Raw genomic sequence first — 23,440 nt, forward strand, 5'->3', positions numbered from 1 at the left:
CCTTAGTTTAGAAACCTCTTCTGCAGATATTTCTCATTTATTACTGTATCCATTATAGAAACCAAGAACAGGCTCATAGGGGTTAGGGAACTTGCACAAGAAAGTGAAGCTAGTGAGTGTGGGCTGAGATTCAGTCAGGTTCTCTTCCTCTAAACCCCATATGTCTTTCAATGCCCTATGCTGCCTTGACAAATGCACTTGTGGATGCAGGCCCAGCAGTATATGGAGGCACAGTGATGTATAAACATCGAATGTATTATAATATGACACTGAACACTTTGAGACTCCTTTAATAAGATTTCATCAAACCTGTTTTACAGAAAGCCAAAGGTGGGTCCTATACTTCAGGGCAGCCTGATTGACTCCTTACAGTGCTAAGTACTCTGGATACTTTGGGACTCATAAATTGTAACCTGGGTTCTGCTTCTGATAGAGGCAAAATTGACTGGTTTTAATATTTAAAGATATACATAATTAATATTTAAATAATTAATAATTAATATTTAAAGGCATGTGATGTGTGAGAGGCAAAGGGAGAGATTTCCAAAATACATTTTCATGTAGAAGTATTTCTCCTAACACTGCTGTATGTAGATAGCTAGTATACAAAAATACAGGAAAGCAACCTCCTTTGGATGTAGAGGAGAGTTGTGGACCACTAAGGCGTATCCATGGAACTCTCCAGCCCCACTAGTTTGGAAACCATGTTCAAGGGTAGCATTTCTAGCTTGCTGGTGGATATTCATGACATGGGCATAGGGTATAAACCAGCAGATATGTTATAGCAGAACAACAGAACCCATCCTCAGAGAAATTCCTAGGATGATTTGAGACACAACAAATCAGCCAATTTTGCAGCAGATGTGTAATTTGCATTTTCAAAAGGTCTGAGTTTAAGAATTGATCTTGTTTGTATGGTCAGCTCCTGTAGTTGGCATGCTGACTAACCCTGCTTAGACTGGAACTGAACAAATAGGAATAAGATCATTGACATGTCTGCAACTCTGCATGGGATTTCTGCCAGCAGGAAATGGAGTTTAAACAGCTCGTTTTACAGAGTGGTGAGGTCTTGGTGAAGAAAATGAAACATAAAGAAATGAAACGTTTTATTTAGAGAGGCTGCACAAAGACAAAGAGAACCTGTGCATTTATAATACAACATGATTGCCAAGGGGATTTTCTCAAAACCACCTTGAAGACTTTTGGCCTCTATTGTTCACTTTAAATTACAGAAAATAAAGGGGAAATCTAGCAACTTCTTCCTTAATTTAGTCTAACTTGATAATGCAAGCTAAAAAAACCATGTATTTTGAGACCTGAGCTATCTATTTTGTCTGACCACAGAACCAATTAACCAGACAATTTTCAAATGCCATGTATACTAGCTGGCAATAGATATTTCCTGTCATATAGTTGATTATATTTTCATGAAAATTTGTCTAGCCGTTCTTCCTTGTCCGAGAATGCCCATCCCTCATTTCTACACATCCAAACCCTATCTGCCTTTAAAGACCCAACCCAAATGAAATGTCTACTGATTGTCTGAACAGGAGATTATTACTCTACACCTTATTGAGTTTATTTGTGTACCTGTCTTATTTTTTCTTTCTAACCTGTTAGCTCTTTGAGAACAGAATTAACATGTGACTTTTAAACATCTCCTCTAACAAGGAGCCTTATGGTTATGCATTCTGTATCAGCCCTCAGAATTTCTGCAACTCTCCATGCCTCATGTAATATTTCTTTCCAAAAATTTTAAATCTCTTTCACAAATTTTTAAAGCTCATTGATGTTTTCCTATTTTTATACACTGTCTCTTTCTACTAAGAATTACAAGAAATGACATATATAATGATGTAATAAATTATAATTAGAAAATGAAGACTGAGTAAAATAGGAATCTAAAATACTGAAAATCAAGGTCAACTCACTTTTGTATTCGCCCTGTTTTATAGAAGGTGAAATGGATTCAAGGTCCCTCAACTAGTAGATGAGAGTATCAGGATAATTTAACACTTTCTGTATGTGCCACAACTTTTGATTACAATATATACAAAAATAAATAGTTTTGTTAATGATAAGTGATACATCTCTAAACCGCTGGCTAGAGTTTCAAAAATAGAAGGCATTTCAGTAGGAGTTTTAAGAGAATCAGGACTGCTTTGTTCTGCTCTCCATTCACCATCCCATTCGCAACCAATGGTGGTGTGTTTATGTGATTTAATTCTGTTTTGCCCATAGAAAAGAAGGATATAATAAGACCAAAATTTCAAGGAGTTGTACTGGAAATTAGGTGATAAGAATAAAAGTCTGCATTAAGAAACTGAAGAAATGAAGAAATCTTTCTTCCTTTTCTCTTTTTTTCTTCCTCCCTCTCTCCCTCTCTTCTTTCTTCTACTTTTTTCTTCTACATCCACTTGCCTACCTACCTCCTGTGAAGCTATACAACTACCTATTCACCTATCTTATAGATATTTTCTCATAAAGAACAGAAAATAAGACAATTTTTCTACCAAATATCAAAATTAAAGTGATAAGAACATTAGTCTTACTTGTGCAATAAGATTATAAGCAAAGGGAAATGGAAGTAAAGTAGGAGTTATAAACGAATAGAAGACGTTCTCTCTATTAATTCTTGCTTTCTTGTCCCTATCTTAAAAAATAAAGGTATTGTATCCTTCTTATTTATCTTTATCCCTGTAGTATTAATTAATTTTCCACAACAATATTAAATGAGGAAACATATGAAACTATCAGGTGTAACACTGGTCCCTTGGTAGGCATTCCAAATTACTATTTACTTGTCTCTTCCACCTTCAGTTCTAGTTTTAAGTATCACTGTTTAAGAAATCATGTCTCTGCTTGCTTTAGATCAATAGTTCCCAATTGTGGACACATTTTAAAATATAAATGCTATGAACCTACTCCAACCTTACAAAATTAGAAATTCTAAGAGTGGGGACTAAGAAGCATTAAAAAACAAACTTTTTTGGTTAAGAACACTATCTTAGTTGGTCACAAAGACCTCCATTCCCACTCACTCCCATCACTACTAGACCGTAAGGTCCATGGAGTCAGGGACTCGGACTCTGTCATTACTACCTAGTTCTGGGAATAAGGATTGATATGGATGAGTGCTCAATAAGTAGTTATCGAAGGTCGAATTGAGCAGTAATATACTTGCCTCTGAGCTGAATTAATTCTAGTCACATTTGTGCTAGTCTCTTCTTCAGCAGGTTTCTGACATGAAATCAGATATTCTGGGCTCAATTCAGTCTTTTTCTATGTCCAGGAGGATGCAAAACAATGTGTTATCAGAGGAGCATGAAATCCTAGATCTCTCCCCACTCAGAACAGCAACCTCCTTAGTTACCAATATTTATTTCCTCTCCATTTTTCCTTTCCTATTTATTTTAACTCCTGCTATTTTCCCATCTGCTAATGAACTAAAAATGTTTTGCTTTTTAATGAATTAATACATTTTTGTATAAGCCTTTTTAAAGCTGTCTTATATAGAAGAAAACAATTTTATTTCTTAAACCCCTATCAGTCAAATTTAGGGCAATGAATACACAGGAAACTGAGTAGGAAACTTACGTTTTGTCCAAGAAGTCCATGAGAGGTCTTAATACAATCTCTGCATCCATTGCTGCACTGTTCTTATTAGATGCGGTATTTCCATTTGTTCTCATTTGATTTAGTTCAAAACTCATCTGTTTTATACACTCTTCAATGATAAGCTGGAAACTAAAAATAGAGAATATAAATTCTGGAAGAAAAGCAGGCATTTATGCTTTTCTTTGCCTGTATCTGTTTAATTCAACCCTGAGAACTTTGATTTGTTTCAAATGGTATGATTTCCCTCACTCATTAGTTTTCAAACTTGTTGTTCAGCTGCAAAAACTTGTTGCAATAAAAGCTTACTTGGAACCCTTATATGTAAAGCAGATAAAAGTAACACTCTTCAGGTTAAATTAATTTAAGTAGGGGTTCATTTGGCCCCATCTCTCACAGCAGTAGCTGAGATGTTCCTCTGAGCATTGTTTGGAAAAATGCTTGTTCTTGAAAGACCCTTGGCATCTGGGTACACCTTCTTCACTTGGCTTCTGGGACTCCACACTCTCCTGGCTTTCCTCCAACCTTACTGGCTGCTCAATTCTCTCAAGTGTCTGACCTTTAACCATTGGAGCAGAGTTGCCAGCAAATAAAAATACAGGATGTTAAGGTAATTTGAATTTCAGATAGTGAAAATCTTTTAGTATAAGTATGCTCCATGCAATATTTTGGACATATTTATACTAAAAATTATCCATTTTTTTCTGAAATTGAAATTTAATTTGGCATATCATGTATTTTAATTTGGAAACCGAACATTGTAATGCTCTAGGCTCAATCCTTGGACCACTCCACTTCTCCATCAAAAATCACTTCCTTGGTAGGGATGGAAGATGATACTCCAAGCTAATGGCAAACGAAAGAAACCAGGTGTTGCCCTGCTTATATTAGACAAAGAAGATCTCAAGATAAAAAAGACAATGAGAAACAGAGGGGCACAGTATATAATGATAAAAGGGACATTCCACCAAGAGGACATAATATAAATATATATGCACCTAGAATAGGAGCACCGAAATACATAAAGCAGCTATTAACAGACCTAAAAGGGGAAATTAACAGCAACACGATAATAATAGGGGACCTCACTACCTCACTTACATCAGTGTATACATCTTCCAGACAAAAAGTCAACAAGGAAATAGTGAAATTAAATGAAAAACTAGACCAGATGGACTTAATAGATATACATAGAACATTCCATCCAAAAACATCAGAATACACATTCTTCTCAAGTGGACATGGGACATTCTCAAAGATAGACATATGTTGGGAAACAAGGCAAGCCTCAATAAATTTAAGAGGACTGAAATCATATCAGGCATCTTTTCTGACCACAATGATATGAAATAAGAAATTAACTACAATAAAAAATCTGGGAAAGTGACAAATGTGGAGACTAAACAACATGCTACTGAAAAACCAATGGATCAATAAAGAAATTAAATGAGAAATCAAAAAAGATCTGGAGATAGATGAAAATGAAAATGCACCATACCAACTCATATGGGATGAAGCAAGGGTGGTCTTAAGAGGGAAATTCATACTAATACAGGCCCACCTTAACAAACAAGAAAAATCTCAAATAAGAAATCTTAAACTATACTTAGCAGAACTAGAAAAAGAATGCACAAAGTCATCAGAAGAGAGAAATAATAAAAATTAGAGCAGAAATAAGTGAAATGGAGACTAAAAAAAACCATAGAAAGGATTAATGAAACTAAGAGCTGGTTCTTGGAGAAGATAAACAAAATTGACAAGCCTTTAGCCAGACTCACTAAGAAAAAAGAGAGAAGGCTCAAATAGATGAAATTAGAAATGAAAGAGGAGAAATTACAATGGATACCTCAGAAGTACAAAGGATTATAAGAGAAAACTATGAAAAACTATATGCCCACAAATTGGACAATCTAGAAGAAATGGATAAGTTCTTAGACTCATACAACCTCCCAAAATTGAATCAAGAAGAAATAGAGAGAATCTGAATAGACCAATCACAAGTAAAAAGATTGAAACAGCAATCCAAAACCTCCCAAAAGATAAAAGTCCAGGACCAGATGGCTTCTTTGGAGAATTCTACTAAACATTCAAAGAAGATTTAATACCTATCTTTCTCAAACTATTCCAAAAAATTGAAGAAGACGGAACACTTCCTAACACATTCTATGAGGCCAACATCATGCTCATCCCAAAGCCAGACAAGGACAACACGAAGAAGGAAAATTACAGGCCAGTATTGTTGATGGACATAAATGCAAAAATCATCAACAAAATATTGGCAAACTGAATACAGCAACACATTAAAAGGATCATACACCATGATCAAGTGGGATTTATTCCAGGGATGCAGGGATGGTTCAACAACCACAAATCAATGTGATACACCATGTTAACAAAATGAGGAATAAAAATGACATGGTCATCTGAATAGATGCAGACAAAGCATTTGACAAGATCCAACATCCATTTATGATAAAACCTTTCAATAAAATGGGTATAGAAGGAAAGGACCTCAACATAATAAAAGCCATATATGACAAACCCACAGCCAACATAATACTCACTGGGGAAAAACTGAAAGCCATCCCTCTGAGAACAGGAACAAGACAAGGGTGCCCACTCTTGCCACTCTTAAAGATAGTACTGGAGATTTTGGCCAGAGCAATTAGGCAAAAAATAAAGAAATAAAAGGAATCCAAATTGGAAAGGAAGAAGTGGAACTCTCACTGTTTGCAGATGACATGATTTTTTATATATAGAAAACCTTAAAGAATCCATTGGAAAATTATTAGAAATAATCAACAATGGCCACAAAGTTGCAGGGTACAAAATCAACTTATAAAAATAAGTGGCATTTCTATACTCTAATAACAAACTAACAGAAAGAGACTTCAAGAATACAATCTGGGGCAGGCCTGGTGGCATGGTGGTTAAGTTCGCATGTTCCAGTTTGGTGATCCGGGGTTCACCTGTTTGGATCCTGGGTGCACACCTATGCACCACTTATCAAGCCATGCTATGGCACGCATCCCACATATAAAAAAGAGGAAGATGGGCATGGATGTTAGCTCAGGGCCAATCTTCCTCAGCAAAAAGAAGATAGTTGGCAGATGTTAACTCAGGGCTAATCTTCCTCAAAAAAAAAAAAAATACAGTCACAAGAAAAGGATAAAATATCTAAGAAGAAATTTAACCAAGGAGGTGAAAGACCTATACAATGAAAACTATAAGACATTACTGAAAGAAATTGATGATGACATAAAGAAATGGAATCATATTCCATACTCGTGGATTGGAAAACTAAACATAGTTAAAATGTCCATACTACCTAAAGCAATCTACAGATTCAATGCAATCACAATCAGAATCCCAATGACATTCTTCATGGAAACAGAACAAAGAATCCTAAAATTTATATGGGGCAACAAAAGACCCTGCATAGCTAAAGCAATCCTGAGAAAAAGAACAAAGCTGGAGGCATCACATTCCCTGACTTCAAAAACTACTGCAAAGATGGAGTAATCAAAACAGCATGGTATTGGTACAAATACAGACACACAGATCAATGGAACAGAATTGAAACCACAGAAATAAAACCACACATCTACAGGCAGGTAATCTTCGACAAAGAAGCCAAGAACATACAATGGAGAAAGGAAAATCTCCTCAATGAATGGTGTTGGGAAAAGTGGACAGCCACATGCAAAAGAATGAAACTAAACCACTATGTTTCACCATACACAAAAATTAACTCAAAATGGATTAAAGACTTGAATGTGAGACCTGAAACCATAAAACTCCTAGAAGAAAATATAGGCAGTGCACTCTTTGACATGGATCTTAGAAGGATCTTTTTGAATACCATGTCTACTCAGGCAAGGGAAACAAAAGAGAAAAATAAACAAATGGGACTACATCAGACTAAAAAGCTTCTGCAAGGCAAAGGAAACCAGGAACAAAGTGAAAGACAATCCACCAACTTGGAGAAAATATTTTCAAATCATATATCTGACAAGGGGTTAATCTCTAAAATATATAAAGAACTTATACAATTCAACAACAAAAAAACAAACAACCTGGTCACAAAATGGGCAGAGAATATAAACAGATATTTTTCCAGAGAAGATACACAGATGACCAACAGGCACATGAAAAGATATTCAACATCACTAATCACTAGGGAAATGCAAATCAAAACTACAATGAGATATCACCTTACTTCTGTTAGAATGGCTATAATTACCAAGACAAAAAACAACAAATGTTGGAGAGGATGTGGAGAAAAGGGAACCCTCATAACACTGCTGGTGGGAATGCAAACTGGTGCAGCCACCGTGGAAAACAGTATGGAGATTTCTCAAAAAATTAAAAATAGAAATACCATACAACCCAGCTATTCCACTACTGGGTGATTATCCAAAGAACTTGAAATCAATAATTCAAAGAGACTTATGCACTTATGTTCATTGCAGCATTATTCACAATAGCCAAGATGTGGAAGCAACCCAAGTGCCCACCAACTGATGATTAGATAAAGAAGATGTGGCATATATGCACAATGGAATACAACTCAGCCATAAAAAAGACAAAATCATCCCATGTGCAACAACATGGATGGACCTATAAGCAAAATAAGCCAGACAGAGAAAGACAAACATGGTATGATTTTGCTCAAATGTGGAAGATAAACAAACACATGGACAAAGAGAACAGATTAGTGGTTACCAGAGGGAAAGTGGGTTGTAAGGTGGGCATAAGGTGTAAAGGGGCACGTATATTTGGTAACTGACAAATAGTAATGTCCAACTGAAATTTCACAATATTATAAACTATTATGACCTCAATAAAATTTTTTAAAAAATCACTTCCTTAGTAATTATACTTAGTCTCATAGCTTCCATACTATCTACATACTGATGATTCCCAAATATATATCTGTGGACCTGCATTCTAACCTGAACTCCAGACTGTTGCATTAAACTTCCTATGTAATCTTTCTACTTAGAAGTCTAATGAGTTTTTCTCATACCTGATATCTAATCCATCAGCAAATCTTTACAAAGTATCTTAAGTCTGAGGATCTATTATTACTTCCACAACACTACTATAGACCAGCCCACCATGATCTTTTACCTGAATTTGTGTGATAATTTCCTATATTGTCTCTCTGTTCAATCCTCTACAGATAAAATCTTGTTAAAATAAACCAGATCATGCTCCTCCCTTGCTGAAAATCTTCAGTGGCTTCCAGATCCGCTTAGAACAAAACCTAGAATGCATTCCATGAACTTAATTAAATCCTGATATAATCTGGCACTGGAAATCTCCTTGATCTCATTTCTTGCCATTCTTTCCTCTGCTTCTTGCAGTCCAGTCACAACAGCCTTCCCAGTGTTCTTAGAATTCTCTCAGGATGCTCTTTTTTCATGGCCACTATTGTATTCCCTCCCCCATGGAATTTCTCATGAGTGTCTTGGTCTCTCACTTATTTCAGGCATGTACCAACTGTCACTTCCTCAGAGAAGTCTTCCTTGAATGCTCAATCTGAAATGACATTCCTATCATTCTCCATTCCCTTGCCGTTCCTTTTTTTTTTTAAATTGCACTTTCCATTATTTGACACATTTCATAATTTTTATTTGTTTACTGCCTGTTGCCCCAACTAGACCGTAAGCTCCATGAGGGCAGGAACTGTCTTTTTTGTTCAGTGTTACATGCTTATATCATGTGTTGCTCAAGAAATATTGGTTGAATGTCTCAATGGACCATCCTCCTTCCACCCACCACTATTGCCTCACCGCTCTAAGGATTTAAATGTCTGTGAAAAGCCATCTTCAGTATATTGTTTTCATTCTTTATATTCCCTACACCAGTTTTGGTGGTTCTTATCTAAGCAGTGGCCAATAGTAAGAGATTTAAATAATGGAGATTCTCAGCTTATCTATCATTCCTCTATATTGTCTATTACTTTCACATTTCCAAAAATAGGAGTAAATATAATACATATACATGCAGGCAAGAAAAAAGCCCTTTAGGAGAATAGGGACAAATGAAAGCTTGGGAAATGATCACATAACTGGAATGGCAATGAGAAGGAGGGAATTCATTTTAGAATTGCAATCAAGTCAGTCTCATTCTTCTTTCTCCACACAATGATAACACAGTTCATGTTATTTGAGAAGTGTCCAAATACATCAATTCCTTAAATTTTATATAGAAGTTTAGGAATTTTCACTACATAATGCTTTCATTATTAATTAAATAGAAAGAATATAATTATTTATTTATTAATGCATGCATGCATTCTACAAATATTTAATAAATACTATGCCAGTCTCAGTTACTAGATGCTGAGGATACATCAGTGACCAAGACAGATAAAACTTCTTGTTCTTATGGTACATATGAGATCCTTTATTTTAGAATTTATATTATGGAAATATTTTACTTGGCCTGTTGTCAAATACTTCATTTTTCTAGTTATTGGTTTTGCTACCTAATATGAGAAATCTTTGCTAGATTTTAAATTATCACAACTTGGATAATTTTCTTGCTCCCAGCCCTTTTATAACAGGTTTATAAATACATTGGTCCATAATCTTGAACATATAGTCAAGGTCTGATTTTACTCCTACCATCATGTTTAGCCTGTTTCCATCTTTTGGCTCCAGACTTCTCCATGACCTTCTTTACTCTTGACAACACCATTCTTGCCAGTCTGGACTTGGCATTTGTATTTGGTTCCTTGATCCCTGGATCTTAGTTTATCCCCATGGATGTGGCTCATTTTTGGTTCTCTTCATATTTATCTAATCCAATGGAAAATCCTGTTTCAGGCTCAAATCCAAAGGAATCCAAATGCCTGACTATCTGACTTTCATCTGGCTGGATCTGCCTTGGATTTTTGTCAGGTAGTGGTTGTGGGGGAGGGTGGCAGAGAGGATAGTGGAGAAGAGGGTGGAGTTGATGGTGGTGTGTATATTTCGTGCAGATAGTGGTGGTAGATATTTGAGTCAATAGAAAAGGAAGGTATATCATGTTGGAAATTCTGAACAAATTGATTTACCAATGGGTCATCAATGATCCTGCAACTGTAGTAATAATCATCTTTGAAATAGCTACGTTCTTTTACACTGATTCTTAAATCAGTATAATGGGGTGGAGGATAGACTGAACAGAAGGCATGATACTCATGTTCCAAAAATGGGCAAACAAGTTCCTACAACAGACCCATATGGTAAACTTCCACCAGAAGCCAGCTGTGCATGTGGGATCAGGCATATGGAGGAAGGGTTATCACTGTATAAGAGATAATGTCATTCTACCTTAGCTTTAATCCATGGTGAATGAACACCTGCATTTAACCTAAAATTTTTTTGTCTCTATCAACTTTTGGCAAATTCACCTAAAAAGCCTTTTTCTCTATTCATTATTTGGTTGAAAAAGTCTTTATTAATCAGCTTGAATAAAAGCAGTACCAGTTAATAATGACAGACTTTGCGAGCACCCAAGAAGCCAAACACTTACAGAAGAATTCCTATGAAGTGTTCCTGAATTCCTTGTTTACTTAATCCAGCCAGCTCCTGGTACCAAAGTTATCATAAAAGGTGATGTAGTAAATCAAAAAAATCAAACTGCAAAATATGTGTGCAAGCAGAAACCTAAGTAGCATAAGTTGTGAAAATTTTAAGAATATCTTTAAGATATCACTGAACTTATATCACTCAGTCTCAGTTCCCAGGCGGGTGCCCTATGAGCACGTCAGGAACCTGGGCTTCAGATGTGTGGTTTGGCTCTGCGCTGGCTTTACTGAAAATTCGCCCTACCAGCTCCATATGGTAAAATTATTTAATAGTGGGTTTTAATAACACGAGACAAAATGGATTTGGGGCAATTAATTATGAACTTAATTTTAAAGCTCCAGACTTCTAATTTAGACTCTTAAGAAGGATGGATTCAGACTAAAATTATCCAGTTTGACTTCACAGCATGGTCACACTGATCATTATGGACTTCCCACCCCCACCGCATGTGTGATGTAGATCTGGCTGGTAGTGTGGGAAATAAACCCACAGCAACAAAGATACACTAATTATTCTTTTTTAAGGAAAGCATGACATGTGAGCTGTTTAGTCCAATAATCTTAGCCCTCTTCGAACAAAGTATTAAATTCTTTCCTATATTTAAAAAATAATGAGGAAGTAGATACTGGGTACCCAGGAGTTTCAATACTTAGGTTAAAATAGCCAGCTTCAAATGAATAAACTACCTTAAGTGCCATCCTAAGGGCACAAATCCTTATTTCATCACTGAAGTTTGCTCAGACTTTTTCAAATTATAATTCATATTTCAGCCTTAGTAACCTGAATATTTCCCTCTCTCAAAACAAAAAGTAAAAAGTACATGTTTATGAGGGTCATTTGGATATATTACATAAAGTAATTTGTATATACTTTTCCTATCTATATTCTAGTTTCTATTCTGTTTAGATGACTATCTATATTCCAGTTTCTATTGTTTAGTCATCTGACCTAAAGACCCCTAGCTATTCCTGACCCCTGTTTTCTCCCCCTAACTTTGCTAAATAATCTATATTTTTGCCTTCCTAGCTGAAGGCAACAGTCTTTCTGCTAACCACATATTGAATTACAACTAGAATAGAGATAGAAGCCTAAAATCACTGACCAAAGACCCCATGGCTAAGTGTCATCCCAAGTCAGACCAGTGAGACCCCAAATCTCGGGACAAGGTCTGCCTCTCTAACTCCAGGTTAAATGGAAACTCAAAGTGCTTATTAACATTTATGCCTAGTAAGCAGGATCCAGGTCAGCTAACAACACAAAGCAGAAGGCAGAGCAACTACCCTAAGCTCAACACAGCGAGACTGCACCTGGCTCAGGCCCTGAGTGATGAGGGTGGGCTCCATAAAGACAATGATCATAAGCCTGATACTTAAGAGAGAGCCAAGTATTGGATTTTTCTTTACTTTGCCTCGTTCCTATATTGAAGAAAAAGCATAATGCTTTCACTGTCTTTTTTCTTTTTAGTCTTTCTGATTTAAAAGTGGCATAAATAATCAACAAATGTTTATTAACAATGTGTCTTTCCAAAACACAATAAAAAGTTATGAGTAGGGTTCAAAGAGATAGCTAGCCCTTGCCTTAAGAGTAATTTTTATAGTCTTATTTGAGAACTAAACACACAGTTTAAAATAATGTCAACATTCATTGAACTAATATTTAAATCAAATTCTGATGAAATTAATGAGCTTCCTCAAAGATGCATTTTTTAAACATTTTATGTTTATCTATCTCTTTTAACATTTGATGTTAAAATAGAGATGATGGCTTTTTCCTCTGGGACCAAAATGAAGTCTATCTAGGATGACCTCTGTCTCTTTAGAATCACACTATAGACGAGCAAAGTTAATTTTTAAAAAATAGAAAAAATATAGATATGCCAGTAGTTTCCCATGGGGTAATTGCATTAAGATTCCTAAGCCCTAAAACCTAGAATCCTGAATTAATTCAGTTATGGGGTTGGAGTTCAGTTATTTGGAAGTGTAACCACATTGATATGTACAGCATGAATGCAACTCAGACTTCTTATGTACGTGAAGGTTTTCTCCTTGCCTTCCTCCCTCTCTCCATTATTTCAACAGCCAATTGCTAAGCTCTAAATACTAGAATTGCAAATAGGAATGAGATATGGTTTCTGCGCTTAAGAAGTATGTGAGGGAAACAGGCAAGCAAACCAGAACTTAGAGCATAGTGTTATAAATGCTACCTGACTGAAGGATACACCATTAGATTGTGGGGTCATGGCAGACTTTCTGAGAAGATGGTATAGATTGAGTCTTGAAGTTAAATGGATTTAGCCAGTCAGGTGAAAGAAACAGCATTGAAGGCATGATTGTTATTAATTGAAACCTGATACATTTGAATAATAACTACTTAGGCCACTTACCTTTCACCATAAGTGACGCTGAGCTCATCCAAAACCCCATTAAGTTTAACTTGAAGTTCTTTTAGAATAGTACTAGCTTCGGGATCTAGCTGTAGAGAGACCATAAAAATATTACTTTGGGGTTCTGAGAAAGCATGCCCCTGTTTCTCTTAATAAGCATTTTTCTTGTTTTAAGATAAACATCAAACAATATAACACATCTGTACTTTTTTTCCTTTGCTTTTTTTTATCTTTGAAATCAAATGCAAAATTTAGGAAATTCTAAAGAAACTGGAAGAGATTTTATATATAAAAAAACTGATTGAAATGCATAGCATGCATACAAAGAAGAGCTAGATAGCGAAGCCTTTGTTGGTTATAGCAATGGGATGCAAGGCATGACAAAATAACCTCCAGAACATGAGAAATTTATAACTTAGGAAACCTAACATGCTATACATCAGTTGAATATATGTGTTGTTTAAAAATAGATTTTAATTTTTAATATCTCTTTAAATAGATAGGCCCATTACAAATTTAAAAAATTGGTTAAAAAATTAATTTAGCAAGAGTAGTGTGTTGTGCCTCATGTGAAGGCGTTTTCATATTTTTCCAACTATGGAATTAAAAGTAATAGGAAAACGAATGATTCAAGAGCTGCAATGTTTCTCTGATGGCAACAGGCCTGGCTTCTCTTCCCAGATGCCAATTTGTAACTGAGAGTTCAAGCTTCAAAGTTTCACATTTTATTTTTATTTTACTTTTCTTCAAGTATTTGAGTACTTTTAGCTTGAAGCTAAGCTGTTGAGCAAATTTGGGGGCAAAATAAAAATAATTAAATCAAGATAAAGTTATTTAATGCTTGTTGTATTACATTGTAAACTTTAAAGACCAACTATTCTTTTTATCTGATTTCAGTTCTTAAAATAATGTTAATGAATATTACAAAATAACTTACACTATAAATAAACACAAATAAATGAACACATCAATCTATTTACTTGGGAGAATATTTTTGTAATTTAAGTGAAAGGTCATTAGAATCTTAACCAGCATTTTAGAAAATTTTCTCCTGTCTGTTAATTACGTTTTTGCAAACTAGTTGTCAAAAAAGGATGACTTATGATAGATGTATTCTATCAAGCTGATAGAAGTTCATGTAAAGGGAAATCTAGAATATTCTCTGAAATTTAAGTCAATCTTCCTTTGAGTCTTTAGAGATTTAGTTTCCTACCATTTGTACCTATAGGTTTTGTACAAGCTGGTCTACTATTGAAAGAAGAGGATGGGATAAAGCCAACTTTCAGGAGTAGAACAAATTAAAGGAGGACTTAGTATCAACAGGAGAACCTGAGGAGGACACCAAATAAATATAGGACCCAAATAAATATAGGACCCAATATCAGTTAAAACTCCCGGGAGATGCGCAAAACCAAAAAATGTCCCCAGTAGTTAAGGCCAGTCCTGTAATCTTCCAAGAGCATTTCTAACACTAAGAAACTGTTAGGAAGGGGTATTGTTTACAGACTGTAGCAGCTGGGAAGCTCTAGGTTGTATTGACATGACTAAAAACATTGGACTGGAAGCCAAAAATTGCATTTGGCATCTGACACTTTGATTACATCAAACCAATCCTTGATGTCAATTTTAACTTAAATTCAGGTGATTTCGGGATTGATTAGTTTCTGCCCCTCTATCAGAGCCAAAGTGATTCTTCTGGACTCTTTTTTATTATGCCTCTATCATCAGATAGGCTCACAGCTCTTACCCACAGACAGACAGGCCACTAAAACAATATAGACTTCTCTATGTGTTGGAAAACTAGAAAATCCTTGGGTCTTATATTTTCTGAGGGTTCCATTCAACTATAATCAGTTATTAGGCAGTGATCCGGGAAAGACAATTAGACAGTATTTGTTTAAGAAAGACCTGACACTGATATGGATTTAAACACAATTAGCCTAATAAACCATATCCCCGCAAATGTTGACCCAGAAAGCACATGTGGATTGCCTACCCAAATCCTAGGGAACCATGCAGACTGAATGTTTATCATATTTTCTCGCGATTGCTCTAATACTAATTTTAATCTGATTTCATTTGGATAAAATTATTGAGGAATTAGGGAATCAGAAAGCCCTCCTACATGGTTTTCTTCAGGCTCCCACTCCTTGGCAAACTGTCGGGGGGGGGATAGGTGATACTTCTCCACCCACACATCAGCCACTTGCAAGGAAATTGCTCTGAGAATAGGGTTTTCTTCGGGAAATGGGGTTGCTTCTTATTTCAAATGTGTATTTTGTTCCTGTATTAGTTTGATATACACATTGAGGTTGTTTATTCACCTGTTAAGATAATGACTTTAAAGTCACACAAGAAGGCTAGATGCGTCAGTTGTATGAAATTATGCCCCTTCCCCATAAATTCTTTTAAATTTTATGGGAAATTAAATTATAGTTATTTTAGACCACTTTAGGTATTTTGTGAATGGAAATTTCTTATAATTGGTTATTACTTGAAAATCGGAAACTGTCAAACTACAGTAATTTAAATATTGGATTATAGTTTCCATTTCCTGATAGAAGCATGTGTTTCTAAGTAGGTACAGATAGAATGCTTCTGTCACGTAACCATGCCAAAAAAAAACAAAGACACAGAAAAGTTTTAGTTTCAGTTAAGTATTTGATGTTTATCTGATCCAAATCATTAAAGCGTTAAAATAGAAACAGTAATTTTAAGGCCAATCTACGAATTGCAAGTATTTTGCAATAATAATGGGCACAAATATAACACTTATCTAATTATAAAACAACCTCTTTAGACATCAAATTTACTAATTCTTGAGTTCTTTCTTTATGTGCTTAAATTGAGGAAATTTTCCTTATTCCTACAAACTTCCTAAAGTTTCTAAGAAGTAATAATTTAGGGTTTGAGAGTTTATTGCTTAAATTACCAATAGCACATTTTACAAACTATTGGCTACTTTAGAAAGGTAAAAGGTTACCTAAATTTTTTTCACAAAGGTTTAAAACTTAGCATAGTTCTATAAGTAATACAACATCAAATATCAAAATTAACTAGCATTCTTTGTATCATGAGAGTTATTATTAAAAGCAAAAAAAGAAAGAACAAATTTCAAGCATTCAAAAGTCACAGTTAATAAATTTATTATAAATTAGAAACTGAATTAGCATGTGTACCTGAACAACTTAATTGGCTGGCAAAGGAATAAATTAACAATAAATGGTTCCACATAAGGAGGAATATACACAATGAAAATTTAAGAATACTGAGTTAAATTCTGAATTTATAGTAAAGTTTTCAAAATAGATTTTGTTTACATCCTATAAAAAGTTTGGGAATTCCAAAATCTAGATTGGTAAAGTGTGGTTCTAATGACAGAATGAACCATGGTCATATACAGGTAGTATCTGAGTTTTTACACCATTGAGGCATTTTACACCATTGAGCTGTGGTAATATAAGTGACTTGTCTGGAATACATAGCTAGAAGGCAAGGTATCTTTTAAGTTCCCCTTTTTTTTTTTTTTAAAGGTTCACTTCTTTTCCTTTTAAAAGACAATTAACTCATCACCTCCTTTTGCAAATGTCCCAAATGTTGCTTGCCTCAGGCAGTTAGTAGCTTAAGCTTCTGCACTAACTGTGCTTTTTACCATTACTGTCTGTACAATGCTTTCTTCAAATTGTTCTCTTATAAATCTCTCTCTTCCAGCAAACTCTCTGTCTTACTTAACTTTCTATCCTGGGTGTCTGTCCCTGCGTGCATGGGCATTTACCAAATAGTTAAAGAAGGAGGTGAGGACAGAGAGAGGCATGAAGACAGGCCCTCAAAAGGAATCCTGGTATCCAGAGGGATCCTTCTCCTTGGACTGATACTTTGCATTGACTATTAATAGGAGACTTTTGCATATGAAATCTTTCATTCCTTAGCAACCACATATTCTGGAGTTACCAAGTTAGTACAGATTTCAATTTTTTGTCTCATTGCCAGACCATGTCAGATTATGTCCTGATACTTCTTTGGTTCCAAAAATATGGTTACCATACATGCACTCTGTATGTTTTTTTCCAAGCAAAAATTCTTTCCCTAAGGGACCTGAGAGGAGCACATACTATTTCAGCCTCTTAAAACAGCAATTGTTAAACCAACCATCAAGCTCTTGCTAGAGATATAACTAGTGGGTTGGAAAGTGTCAGTTAAACTCTGAAGACAAACTTGAAAAATAAGGACTTCATATGGAAGAAGTTATGGATCTTTAGTGTGAATTTTATTCCTTTTCCACAGTGTTCATCACTATCTCATTTCCTTCCTCTTTTCTACGGGCTACTGGGCTGCCTTTCCTTGAGTTCAGCTCATCAATGTTAGGGTTATATAATTTCATCATCTAAAGAAGTTAGGGAGGATAAGCATCCCCTGGCTTCATCTTCACAGCATCCAAAATTTGATCATTAGTCTGATGAGTTTCACACTGTCATCAAGATTTTTGCAGAAAATCTTTTAATAAGTGAAAACTTCACTACTATTTCTATGAAAAAGAAAGCCTCATTTCCAAGTGAAATGTTGTTCACTTAAGCTTTTGGTTCCTTCTTTTGGGATTTGTTCCATCAAATATCCCTTTCTATCTTCAGTCCTTCCATCGTTATTTTTATTACCCCTCCTATAAATATGCTCAAATAACATTAATGTTAAAATAAAAATAGAACAGATAATAAAAAATCCAACTTATTTCCAACTACTTTATCGTTAGCATCTAGCTAATATCTTTTCTTCTCTTGACCTTCAAACTGCCCACAACATAAATGTAAAACTTGCTGCCTCCACATCCTTGTCTCTTAAACATTCATTAATCCTGTTTTGTAGCTTCTGCTCTGGATACTCCACTGAAATGTTCACATACAGGTCACTGGTAGTCTCTTAATTGCCAATCCTATGACTTTATTTATCCTACTCAGCCTGCATTCAGACTATTGTTTATTCTATTTCTCAAGCTCTTTATTTTCTTGCTTCTCCAGAGACCACCTTCTCCTAGCTAACCTATTTTTCTGCCTATGATTTGTCTATCTCTTTTGTTGACTTCTCTTCTTCTATATAATCCTCAGATATTAATGTCCTTCAATTTTCCCTTCCCAGTACTCTTTTCTTTACACGCTATATTCTCTTCTTGAGCAATCACATTCATGCTTATGGCTTCAACTTCCACCTATATGCTAATGACCCCGGATCTGTTATCTACAGCCTGAGCATCTTGTGCATATTCCCTTGTGCCCACTAGCTTTTTCCACTTCGATGACCTCAAGCTGAACATATCAAAAAATGAACTTATTACTTGCTCATCCTTAACTTATTGCTCTTATTGTCTCTGATTTGATTGATAGCATACAATTGTTCAGGGCAGAATTGTGAAAGTGATCTTTGGCTCCTCTCTGTTTTCTTCCTTCCATATTCACTTGGATACCAAATATATTGACAATATCTCTGAAGTATTTCCTCCGTCTATCCTGTCTTCTTCATTTTCTGACGCAGAATTTTTCTCATCCAGATTACACTGCAATCATCTCCAAATTGTGTTCTTCTTTCCCTCCTCCTAACTGTTCCTATAGTTGTTTTAATACAGCCCAAATCTGATCATGGCATCTGCTGACCCCTCTAGCTGGCTGTCAACCAGGGACACGCTTCAAGAAATTTCTCACAATCTCATCTGGGCTCTTGCTATTTCTTTTATTTTGAAAAGATTATTTCTCTTCAACCCTTCTACTTGACTAGAATCTGTTCATCCTAAAATGCCTAGCTTAATTTACAATATATAATTGAGAAATCAGTGAAAATTCCCTAGTGAATCCAGCAGGAAGTTACTCTCCTTGAAATGCCGTAAATCACTTTGTAGGCCTACAGCATTCAGCATGGATACTGTAGTATGTTGTCAGGAATAAAAGAATACATGGTTCTCTCTATTGCAAACAAAAGTTCCCCAGCTCTACCAATGCTACCCTGTTTTTGTTTCCTTTTTAATTCCCCTTAGGAGAGACCCTCTCCAAAAACTTACAAGATCATTTTCAGAGAGAAACTATGGCATTTTCCTTATGTCAATCAGATTTGCATGAACTGTTAGAGGTATCAGTTATATAAATTCCTGCTTCTAACTTCTCAGTTTCAAAAAGTTGAAGAACATCAGTAGCTGTCTCTCATCCTAATTACAAAGAGTACTCAGTAAATCCTACTGTCATTGTGCTTCAAATCAAGTAAATGCCTTTGAGACATGTTGTTAGGTTCTTCAGCCTAGACAACTGAAGGAAAAGAAATTGCCTTATCTTTTATAATTCATTCAATGTAGTTTTGAGTTAGTGAATATATGGTAAATTGTGTTTTTCTATTTCTCTGAATGTTTAAAAAATATTATACCTTCAAGCCTTATGTGAGTGACATGCCCTTCTTTTCTCTTAAAGATTTTTTTTCCTTCTCACCTACTACATTTACATTATCCTTCTACTCTGTGGACTGCTAGAACGAGGATAACTTCAGAAATCATGTAGTTGAATTCCTTCTTTTTATAGGTGGGGAAAACCAAGGCCTAGATAATGTGTCAGGCCACAAGATGCATTTTGGGGCCACATGAGGATTGAAAAGCAGCATTCTAAGAAGCTATATTCTTTTAAGGGATTCTCTTCTTAAAATGATCATTAAAAAAACTCAAGTCTGATAACTTGGCAGGGAAGAAACTTTGGGCTTATTAACTCCATCTATTGGCTGACTAACTATGAAACTGGACAGAGTAGGAATAAGTCAGGACTAGAAGAAAAGAGACAAAATTTATGTTCAGAATTTGTTCTGTAAAAATTGCCTTTTTTGCCCTGCCTCACGCTGTCTTTCCCATTCAGCTTTTCACATTACTGCATCCATCTCAGTTTAGCAGTGTGAATATAGTCTGTTCAATCAACTGAATTGAGCACCGGTAGGATATCAAGTGATGGGGACAGAATTCCCTCAGTGAGTCACTTGCATGAGCTGCTGAGGGCTACTCTATGAAGTAGAAGAGAGAGGACTGGCTGTGTTAGAGAAATGTTTTACTAGCGTCTGCATTGATTTATGGTTTGCTAAGCCAAGCATAAACAATCAAAGGGGATTACAACAAGACAATAAAGTAGGTCTATTATAGAAGATGGCAGTTCAAGTAAAACTCTATTTCTCTCCCAGTGGGCTGTGGCTTGTATTCTCTCAAGGATCCGAGAGAGGTTAGTTTAAAAAGAGACTTAGTGGCACAACAGTGACCCCATGATCTCTGGATCTCCTGGGACTGCTCTGGGGAATGAGGTTAACAAGCAGCACCTGCCTGGGTCTGAATTTCACTTTGATATGGATCACCTACCCAGGAACCTCTCAACCGCCAAGGTAGCACCTTTTCTTAATTTCACAAGCTTAGCAGTTAGCTGAACTTTATGTGGTGGTAGTACTAGATCCTTAATCATATTTCTTAAATCACCTCAGTGCAATTTGCCCTTCTGGCCCTCATTATTCTCCTAATTTTCTATTAAGTCCAATTTGTTAACTCTAATTGTAGAGATGGTTGGAAGGAGAAAGAAACCAGGCAATATCTGCATGCTGCCACAATAAAAGGCCAGCACTTCAAACACTCAGTCCTCCTGGTTATCTGTTACCATAAAACTAAAAACAGCTGCTTTCTTTTACTGAATTCAGCCAAATGACATCTCACCTTTGAGTTTTATTTACATAGTAAGAGGCTAGAGGTTTGAGTTTATTCTTTGAAGAGTTGCAGAACAAGATATAACAATTACAACTTTCATTTGAAGGATGTTTTCAAGTTTAGAAAGTGTTGGGGGAGTTCCCCCCACAAATCTTACCCCTTTAATTATTCTGACTCCCCTAACAAACTTGAAATTCTTTGAGGGTGTGGTCTGCATCTTAGTAATTATTGTATCTCTGGTGCCTAGTAAAATTTACAGCTCATAATAGGTGCCCAGGAAATAAATATTTGCTGAATGAACTAATGAAGGAATACATTCTGTCTGTAGTTCACTTTGCTCTAACCTCTGTTTTTTATAGTCATCCCAGAGGGGAAGAGATGCTTCAAGTGGTCCAGGCAGGACAGGGAACATTTGGCTTCTAAATACCTCTTTCAATGGGTGCTAATGGGATCTCTGCTCTAATTGTTGTTTTACAAGGTCTTACTGATGTTAGCTCATTGAGGCCTAAGGCATTTATTTTTAAATCTTTTTATTTTCTATCTCAACTCCTGTTTCCCCAAAGATACAGTAAATATAAGAAGGCAACAATAGACACTTCAATTAAATAGGAAGAACTGTGCAAATTGCGTAGGAAGCAATTTTAGAACTAAAAGGAATACATAATTTGACTAGTTAGAATGGCCTATTTTATTATCTAGTGGCAACTAATATATACTTTATTAACTTTATTTTATAATTTATTTTGTAACTGCTATAAAAGAGAAAACAGCAGATTGTCTCATTAATGTATTAACTAGTGAATTACATCTTTATTTACATTAAGGAGAAAAGGTGAGACAGATCAGAAACCCGAACATAAAACTTAACCTCTGTACAACTATAACACCTCTTTTAATAAGATATATATAAAATGTAGGCATAAAGTCTAGAATGTTTAAAAAAAGTTGGATATTTGTATATGACTACAAATTTGCCACCTATATTTTGACATTATTATATTCTTTAATCCAAATATTTGCTGGTGCTATTGCATGCTGTCTCAAGGTTCATCCAACACATTGATTCCCACATATTCTCAAAATTCCAGACACGTTAAGTAGGTCAGTTTGGAGTGGTACACAGCTAAGACAAATGTGTATTACCTATTACCTAGCTGCTTTTCTAAAAGCAAAGAGTGGCAGTTCTCAAAATATGTCTCCTGACCAGTAACATCACCATCACCTGGGAATTTGTTAGAAAAGTAAATCATCGGGCTCCACCCTAGACCTACTGAATCAAATATTCTGGGAATGGAATTTAGCAATGCGTGTTTTAATAAGCTCTCCAGGTAGTTTTGATGCATGTTAAAGTTCAAGAACTTCTGGCATGGAGTGTTATTTCCTTTACAGTGGTGGTCTTCAGCTCCCTGTTGCCTAGCCAGTATAACGTCGAAAGGATAGTACTAAGTAAAATATGACAGAAGTTAATTTCTCTACCCTCTGGTCAGGGGTTGCTTGGCTGAAGACTAAGACCATATTGCTAATAGATTTTACAGTGAATTTCAATCAGCTACATGCATACCCTTTTGGGCAGTCAGATGCAGTTTCTAATTGACACATCAAATTAATCAATAAAAAGTGAAAAGTGACATAGATATGTATCTCTGAAACAAAAGAATAATTAAGTTGCTCATTAAAATATACACCTTTTTGGATAGGTAGGATTATGTTCCAGATTCCTTGGCCCTATTCAGGGAAGTTTACCACCATGAGATGAGTCAGGAGATTCAATCCTTTTCGAGACATATCAATAAAAATAACTTACCATTGTACCTAATTGGTCCTCTTTGTGGTCAGCAGAATGAGAGAATTTAGCTAAGCAAACACCCTCACCCCATTCCTCTAAATGTGTTAATAATGGCTAATTTCTAGAATTTTAAGTGCTGTTAATAGGTGAGCAGGCCTATGGATAATTACGTTTTCTGCCATTCAAGAGGGTTGTACCAATAAAATATTGTGAAGGAGTAATGCATCTTCTGCTTACATAGCAGGCATAATTCTTCTAAATCAATTACTACAATACAAGCTCTGTAGAGTTTCATAACCAATATCTTATGATTCCTGAAAAGAAATTAAATTTTGGGTTATCTAATTTTCTTTTTCATGTACTTGTACAAATTA

General features: G+C 35.5%; 1 protein-coding gene across 6 annotated transcripts in view; it reads right to left on the reverse strand.

Annotated features, from left to right (window-relative positions):
• Positions 1 to 23,440, reverse strand: part of UNC13C (unc-13 homolog C) — a 557,967-nt gene that overhangs the window by 78,952 nt on the left and 455,575 nt on the right. For all 6 annotated transcript variants that reach the window (XM_070236389.1, XM_070236405.1, XM_070236396.1 and 3 more), the window contains 2 exons: positions 13,582 to 13,670; positions 3,598 to 3,747 (listed from right to left, as the gene is read on the reverse strand). In XM_070236389.1, the coding sequence (XP_070092490.1) occupies positions 3,598 to 3,747; positions 13,582 to 13,670 (239 nt within the window). The remainder of the gene's footprint in view (positions 1 to 3,597; positions 3,748 to 13,581; positions 13,671 to 23,440) is intronic.

The sequence above is a fragment of the Equus caballus genome, chromosome 1 (genome assembly GCF_041296265.1).
Source record: "Equus caballus isolate H_3958 breed thoroughbred chromosome 1, TB-T2T, whole genome shotgun sequence".
Taxonomy (NCBI): domain Eukaryota; kingdom Metazoa; phylum Chordata; class Mammalia; order Perissodactyla; family Equidae; genus Equus; species Equus caballus.